At 41.8% G+C, this 8798-nt stretch overlaps 1 protein-coding gene across 1 annotated transcript; it reads right to left on the bottom strand.

The window, feature by feature from the left end:
- Window positions 1-438: 438 nt before the first annotated feature.
- Window positions 439-6836, bottom strand: LOC105730445 (diphosphoinositol polyphosphate phosphohydrolase 3-beta). Its single transcript, XM_012471696.2, has 2 exons — window positions 6217-6836; window positions 439-2400 (listed from the first exon to the last, which is right to left on the bottom strand). Coding segments are annotated over exons 1-2 (495 nt in total). The 5' UTR covers window positions 6711-6836; the 3' UTR covers window positions 439-2399.
- Window positions 6837-8798: the final 1962 nt, after the last annotated feature.

Genomic DNA, 8798 nt, shown 5'->3' with positions numbered 1-8798 from the left:
TGTTTTTTACATTTAATTTTTTTAATTTTTAATTTTTGTGGGTACACAGTAGGTGTATATATTTATGGGGTATATGGGGTATTTTGATACAGGCATACAATGTATAATAATCACATAAGGGTAAAAGGTGCATCCATCACCGCAAACATTTATCCTTTGTGTTACATGCAATCCAATTACACTTCTAGTTATTTTTTTAAAGTAAAATTAAATTATTGACCATAGTCACCCTGTTGTGCTGTCAAATAACAGATTTTATTCATTTTTGGTTACGGAGTTTTCAAAATTTTCTGAAATTAAGATGAATTAATTTTGTAATTAGAAAAAAAAATTCAGTGCTTTTTTAAATAAAGGTAAATAGTAGAATGAGCGTTCCCACTGGAAACCTAAGCTTACATCCACCACTAGGGTTTAAAGTTTTCTGGTCATGTGTGACATACTGATGGGGCTAAAGTCCTTTGGCATGTAGAACTGGGGACTTTGTAAGGAAAAATTCACACTAAGGGAAAAGCAGTCTGCAAACAAGTTTAGCTCAAGAACGAAAGCTAGGTTTTTGGAGAGAAGGAATGAGTCCTTCTGGGCTGTGGGTCTGTCTTCTGACCAGCCTTCTGCACTTAAGTCTAGGGAGAGAGGGGGCCTACAAGTAAACTCTGAAGCATATTTTTTTCAATTTTTATTATGGAAAATTTCAAACATATACAAAAGTATAGAGAATAGTATAATGAACTCTCAAACATCCAACACACAGCTTTAGCAATTACCAATTCACGGCCAATCTTGTTTCATCTATGCACTCAATTACCTCACTCTCAGATTATTTTGAAGCAAATACCGGTAGCGTATCATTTCACCTGTACATTTTTCAGTACACTTCTTTAAAAGATAAGAACATCTTTTTAAACAACGTAACCACAGTACCATATCACAATTTAAAAAACAATAAATCAAGAAGTTACATTTTTATTTTAAATTATGTAACAATTGGGGACTCAATACATTTCACTGGTATCATGAGGAAGAGTGTAACACTAAAATGGAGTCCAAGCTTTTATCGATGTAATAGCTTTATAATGTGAAGGAAAAAACATCAAACATACTACCATATTAGAGCCATTTTGGGTCATTTGTAAGGAGCTGGAAGAGACTGCTGATATCACGTATCCCATGGCAAAACTCTGCAAGATTTCCTCTAAACATCTTTGTTATTTTCTTAAAGTTGTTCTCCTGGAGGCAGCTGATCCAAGTCCTCTTTTTTCAAAAATCCTTCATTTTGTGTTCCCCTCTTACAGCAGCCTCTTTCCTAAATGCCTTTTCCAAGTGACAACAATTTTGCCCTCTCTCAGCCCTCTGCATTCTCATATGCGGGAACTAGGTAGGATGAGGAGCTAGCTGTGTGCACTGGAAAAGGTATGAAAACTACAGCCAAATTGATCAGTGAGAGAGGCAAAAGAAACCTAGACAACTAAATGGCATAATGAACTTTGGAAACTTGCTATGATATAGCCTGTTAGCTCTGGCATCAAATAATACAGCATGTTAAATCTGTAAAATGAGGATGTTTTCCTCAAAAAGATGTTAAGATGACATGTAAGAAGTGGTTAGGGCAGGCATTACAAAAAAAGTTTTATATATCATTTTAAAACGTATTTTTATAAAAACTCACAACATTACCTTGCATCCACTGTATTTATTTTTACAATTACCTTTATAGCAAGTGATAGTTTTTTAATAAAATTTTAAGCAAATCATCAACAGTACAAAAACACTAGAGTTGTTACACGAAGGACTGATTCTACAAAACGTTACCCTAAGGTGATGGCATAATCTTAAAACTGTGCAGCTACTGTGTGGTATCACATAGAAATAGGAATAATAATTCTTGTCCTCAAACATCTTACAACTGCCTTGAAATATTTCTGAAACACCTGATATACAAAAGCCACACACATGGTGCCTAGATAGCATTTACTCTACTAGCACCAGATTGGAAGGGGAATGTTTTGCCACAAGGTGATTACAAAATATTAATTGAATCAAAGAACCTTCAGTAATGCCAACCATATTTCAAGTAGTGTCTCAGATGCAGGATTTGCAAAGAGTAAGGAAAAATAGTCCCTCTCAAAGACATCATAGTCTAACGAAGAAAGCAGACACATCAAAAAAGCACAACAAAAGGCTATAGGTGCTGAATTAAGAGTCTGTTCACATATAATAGTACAACAACCAGAGCAAGAGTCAGTGGTATAGACAGGGAAGGAGTGTCCCAAGATGTAGGAAGAAACCAGATGAGCTGTCTTCTTCAGAACACAGAAGTGCTCACCTGAACTTGACAATTCCATTCACCACTGGGTTCACATCAACATTAGTTTCAGCACAATTCTGAACATCTTTGCTGTTCATCTAGAAAAACAGACCAACATACAATTAGCAGGCTTATGTTAATAATTCCTCCAACTGACAAATGTATCAGGGTTTATTATGTACATCAACCACTTTGCATCAAGCACTTCACTTCCACAGAATTATCTAATGCAGATGCAATGAGTCTGGGACTACGGGCAGGCACCACCACACCTGGCTAATTTTTGTAGTTTTAATTCATTAATAATTAGAAGTAGAGATGGAGTTCCACCATATTGGCCAGGCTGGTATCCAACTCTTGACCTCAAGTGATCCCCCTGCCTTGGCCTCCCAAAGTGCTGGGATTACAGGCGTGAGTTATAAAGTGTTACGTTTTAGCACAGTCAGCACAGTGGCTTCCACTTCTTATAGCGCTGTTTGCCCAAACATATTTTAAATCTGCTAACTACCATTAGTATTAATAGCTTATCAAGAGACCACTACCAGGAAAATACTGATGAAAGTCTTTCTGAGAGTACCTGGTGGCTCCCCCACATTTTCTAAATGTAAACAAATTGGCATTCTTATACTAGCCTTCTCAAATTATTTTAGAATTTCTTCCCTTTAGTTTGTTTCTTTAAAGTGTAGTCAACAAATTTTATATTTAAACACATACACACATTTCTTGAAAAAATTGTATATATTATAGACAGTACCAATTACATTTCCAGTATATGCATCTATATTAATCTGTTTTCCTCTTTATATATTCACAAGAATAAAACACTTGACCAGCTGAAAATGTAAGCTATTTATAAAACATGCAGAAAATAAATCTCTGATTCATGTCTGCAAACCTCAATTGTCTGTGTAGAGTACTCTTTTTCCTTTCTTTATCAAGGGAGGGCTATACAATTTAGGTGTACATTTTCCTGCTATCACAAAAGAAAATATGCACAAGTGAACTCTAATACTCTTAGAAGGAAAAAAAATCTCAACTGTACATCAATTTTTGGAGCACTGAGGTGGTAGAAATTTTCTATATACCACCTCTATTCTCAAGAAATGTGGTGTGGCCAGGTGCAGTGGCTCAGGCCTGTAATCCTAGCACTTTGGGAAGCCGAGGTGGGCGGATCATGAGGTCAAGAGATCGAGACCACCCTGGCCAACATGGTGAAACCCCATCTCTACTAAAAATACAAAAATTAGCTGGACATGGTGGCGTGCACCTGCAGTTCCAGCTACTTGGGAGGCTGAGGCAGGAGAACTGCTTGAACCCGGGAGGCAGAGGTCACAGTGAGCCAAGATCGCACCACTACACTTCAGCCTGGCGCCTGGAGACAGAGGGAGACTCTGTCTCAAAAAAATTAAAATAAAAAAAAAGAAGTGTGGTGCTACTGCTCCGAAAACAAATCTTGTAACACAATGAAGTATGGGTAAATAAAATACAAATCTCAGTTTCTCAAAACGTTTTCTGCACTAATGCTTTTAAACCTGAAACTCTTGACTTAGAGTTTTGAAGAGGAAAAAAGAATCTCCTTGGTGCTCTTAACTATTTTGATGAGGCTAATTTCCAGAGAAATTTTTTTCAAAGACTGCTTAATTTAAATTGACAATAAGTCTTGGAAAGTAGCATTACATATTCTCAGTGTTTCTGGAACAAAGAAAAAGAAAAACCACAACATATATACAAGCTAACAATTTTTAAGAGTGGGTTACTATGAATACTGTACATTATTTTTTACTTTGTCAGATATATAACTTAAGAACCAAATAAGATGATGCATAATTACTTCTAATGATAGCAAGTACAAGTTAAGTCTCCAAAGTATTCGTGACAGTGTTTCATGTGGAATAAATTTTATCTACAAAAATATCCAGAAAGTACAATCTAGTATATCTCCTAGGTCAATATTAATGTAGAATTAAGAACCTTCTGAAATAACTAGGTTATTGAGGAAAATTTTAAGATCTATTTGAGACTGAATAATAAAAGTCTATTTGTCTGGAATTTAAAATGCGTGTTTCAGGGTGATGAAATAATCTGTACAACAGATAACCACGACACAAGTTTACCTATGGAACGAACCTGCACTTGTACCTCGGGAATTAAAAGTTAAAAAGTATTTTTTTAAAAATATGAGGTTCAAATATATATATCACTTTGTTACAAGAAAAATAGAAAAATACTCCATATTTGATCAAACCATGTAATTCAGATAATAAAACTGTTAGAAGTTTTAAAAAGCCACTCTTTCTTAGTTTACTCTTTCCTTTGGTAGCATTAGTGCAGAAAATGTTTTGAGAAACTGAGATTTGTACTTTGTTTACCTATACTTCAATGTGTTATAAGATTTGTTTTCTAAACAGTGGCACCACATTTTATAAAGTGCAACGGCACCCACTGTTTAGCAGGATAAAAAATATTGTTTGTGAAATTACAAGGCACTCCAAATAGAGAAAAATATTTAAGTGTTCTGAAGGGTAAAATACAAAAAGCACACAAGGGGGCAACAAAAAAAAAAAAAAGTAGAGACAGTTTCAAAACGAACTATTCTATGGTATTAAAAAGACAGGAGAGCAAAAAAATGAGGAGGAGGTTTTTGGATTACAGGCAATGTTAATTTCTTCTTGTAGGTGCTGGTCACCTGCACCCAGAATAGGCTGTCCTGTGAGACAAAACAATTACTCTCTATCATTAAGAGAAATTGTTCAGGTATCCTAATAGTTTGACAACTCTGTACCAGCTGAACATCACTAGAGGTAACTAAGTTGGGATCTCATCTCCATAAAAGATTCCATTCCTTTGGTTACTAGGAGTCAGGGAAGTTCAAGCAGAATGTCACCATATTCAAATATGGGAGGAAGACCACTTTTTTTCAAAAACGAACTTAAATTGAGAGAACCATGTTTCTTCTATGCTATCCAGTAAGGGGCAATGGGAGTTGGAAGTTGAGCATGGGAAATCAAATTCTGTGAGTACAGTTTTTGTGGTAAGATGTGTTTAGCTAGCAGATCCCCAGCAGCATCAATTCAATAAGGTTAATCTACATGGGAAACAGCCATTTGAAGTCAGCAGTGAAAAATTACCACTTGCGAAAATTTTTTGAAAACCAAATGGTCTACATAGAAATAGAAAAAAATTTCTGAAAGGGGCAAATGAGATCCCATTTCTGAAGCTAACGTGACTGTCGAGTGCAGAAAGAGCACAAGAGGTAGAATTCCCTAATTTTTTAACAAATTCAAAACTGATCTTTTAAACCAACTCCCACCACAGAAGGGCTCCCTGACAACAAGGGCGAACGCTGCAAAGGAGAAAACAACTCAAGGGGAAAAAAATACTAAAAGATGCCCACACAACCAAGCTGGTAAGACTTTAAAGGCCTCCACTACCAAACAAACCACAAGACTGGTATGAAAATGCGCACGCAGACTCACCCGTGAATCTGTGTGAAATGTAAAAGAACCAAAAACATCACAGGGCGCAAAGGCAGACACACACACTCCCCCCCACGCCCCCCAAAAGCAGGGTGAGCAGTTAAGGCACCTAAAACCCCAAGCGGCCACACACACCCCCCAAAAGCAGGGTGAGCAGTTAAGGCACCTAAAACCCCAAGCGGCTTAGGCTTCCCGAAACATGTTACGGTGTAACCAAGAAGCGATTTTGAAAGCATCTGAAAAACGTGCGAACTGTCTGAAAACAGGGCCTGGCACCCGAGACAGTTTGCAAGCGTGATTCAGAGGGTCTGCCAAGGAAACAAAAGAAGCCTCCCTCCTCCCGGTGAGACCGCACATGGCACGAGAGGTGCTCCAGGCGGGATGCATTTTAAGCGAGGCGGACAAACAGAAGTCTGCGCGGGCGCGAGTGGTACATACTAGGGAACGCTGTCTGGCGAGGACGGGGCCATGGAGTTTCCATTGGTTGGGGAGCCGCCCAGCTTCAGTTTCTCCAGATATTCGGCGTGCACGGGCTTGTGGCACTGGAGAACCTTGATGGCATCTTCGACTTTGAACCACTCTCGCTTCCTGCCAATGTTAACCGAATCTTCCCAATCCTCCAGCAGCTCCGTGACAGTCAGTACATACACGTACGTTCTGTGCTTGCGATCCTGGTTCTGCTCGAAGACGCCCAGGAGCCGGCCTAACTTCCCCTTGACTCCCGCCTCTTCGTACACCTCTCGGACCGCCGCACGGCCCGGCTCCTCCTCGGGCTCCATGCCCCCGCCCGGCACGATCCAGCGGTCCGGGTACCGACTGCTACTCACTAACAGCACCTCGTCCTCGCGTTCGCTCCGGAAGCACAGGCACGCCGCCCGCTTCTTGAACCCCTCCGGGTCGTAGGTACGCGTCTGGTTGGGCTTGCACTTCATCCTCGAGGCTGCCTCTTCCAGCCGCTCGCTGCTGTGGGCTGCAGCCGCTGCCACCGGGGAGCAGCCGAGGTGCTGGGAAGAGAAAGGGCCGAGGAGAGGGGCAGGGAGTGAGAGGCGCTTCACTCTGCCCGCGAGCCGGGAGAGCTGAGGGAGAGATGAGGCTGGGCGGGGCGCGGGCGGAGGCGGGGGCGGCGAGGCGCGTCAGTCAGCCAGTTAGCCAGTACGATGGGCGGCCGGCCGGACCCGGGCCCGCCGGAGTGGAGGAGGCCCCGCCGCCCGCGAGCCCGCGACTCTCCACCGAACCCACCCGCGTCTCGGGGGAGCGTCTCCCTCCTTCTGCTGCCGGGCAAGGGCTGAGCGAAGTGAGGCGCAATCGCCGCCGCGTCCGCGCTCCTGTTCACGTGCGCGTTCGCGCGGTGGAGGGCGAGGGGCGGGGGCGGGGGTCTCCCGGTTCCTGCAGCGCGCGATGCCTCGGGCCCACTGCGCAGGCGCCGCGCACCCCTGGAGCCGGGAACCTCCTTAGCGCACAGCTAAATTCACCGCATTGTGCCTTTGGCCGACTGCTTCCACGTGTGCCTTTGACCCAAACGCGACTGTGGCACGGCCGGACGTTTCTCCTCTCCCTCCCCACCGCGCTACACGAAACCCACATTCAGTCGTTTTACACACGAAAGGGGCAAGGGCATCGTCATCTTCATCCCCTCCCACGATGAACCATTCTGGCTTACTCATGGGACCTGGGCCTGGGTGTTGTCAGTACCACCCACGGGATTCTAGGAAGAGTAGCCGTGCATCTTTGCTGAGTCACATGATGCAGTTTTATTTCTTCAACAGGTTCCCACCTTGCCGAGCATCTTGGCGCAGCCAGTAATTTAACGCTTTTCATAAACCCCTGTTCACAACCTGCCTGAACACTCTGTGCCTCAGTTTCCTCATTGGTCCACTCCTCGCCTCCTTTTTGCAGCCATTTCCACTTCGATGCACTTACACCTTAAGGACCAGAGCACCACCCATCTAGTAGTCCTGCATTAAAGCCCAAGACTTCTCTCATTCTCCACAAACTCCACCCTTCACTATCTCTCTTTTTGATAAGCACCACTTGGGGTTTGGGAAGCCATGCGCGTGGAGATCCCCTCTTGTTTCACACTTTGATTTTTAAAAGACTCCCTGCATGAGACTCCAGCAAGGCCACTTGCTGCTCTCTCACCCCTCTCTCTGGTCATACTGTCCTCTCGGCCAGGAAATGGTAACTCACCGCCAAAAATTTAACAACCTAGAGCTTTCCTTCTCCTTTTCATTTATTCTTGGTGTTTCCTCATCTCATAGTAGCCCTCTGAGTTCCCCTGACTTTGGTTGCACCTTGGTCTCTCTCTGTTGGCATCAGCCAGGGGGTATCATGAAAGCCTCCTTTGTCGATGAAGTAATTCCTTCACCTAGGGCAAATGGACTCAAATGGAAATGGAGGAACTATTGAGTTCACTTTCCCAGGATCTGTTCAACTCCACTTATAACCAGAATCACAAATAAAAATGCTCCTATTCCCAAGTGCAAACAATATCTGCACTACCTAGACCGTAATATGACAAAACGCTGTGGGTTGTATATGAACAAAATTATAAAATACACACATAAAAAGAGTGACCTCAACAGAGACAGTACTGCTCCTCACCATATTTTAAAGATGGATGGATGGTGGAAGAGCATTTGAAGGAATTCAACACCTGGGATTAAAAACAAACTAAGAAAGTATACTTAACAGGCAATATTTCTCAGGGTTCTCCAATTCACAAACACACAAATGATGTTAAACAACTAGCGAAAACTGCATTACAATCAGGAGCAAGACAAATCTGCCTACTGTCAAAAATATTGTTAAATATTGTCTTACAAGTTCTTTCTAGTGGAATGAGTTGTAAAGAGAAAAAAGTAATATATATTAGTAAAAACACAAAGTTGTCATTATTTGTAGATGATATGGATATCTCCTTGGGAAACAGCTAAGGAAAAAATGTAAATTAAATCCCTATAAATGGAAGAATAAAATATTATGATTTAAAATATCAAAAGCTTTCATGCATACCAGCAATA

The sequence above is a fragment of the Aotus nancymaae genome, unplaced genomic scaffold (assembly GCF_030222135.1).
Source record: "Aotus nancymaae isolate 86718 unplaced genomic scaffold, 86718_ANA_hifiasm-v0.15.2.pri h1tg000058l, whole genome shotgun sequence".
Lineage (NCBI taxonomy): Eukaryota > Metazoa > Chordata > Mammalia > Primates > Aotidae > Aotus > Aotus nancymaae.
This window is presented reverse-complemented; position numbering and strand designations above follow the sequence as displayed.

Coding starts and splice junctions, on each gene's coding strand:
- LOC105730445 (XM_012471696.2), bottom strand. CDS start 6,710: ATGAAGTGCAAGCCCAACCAGACGCGTACCTACGACCCGGAGGGGTTC.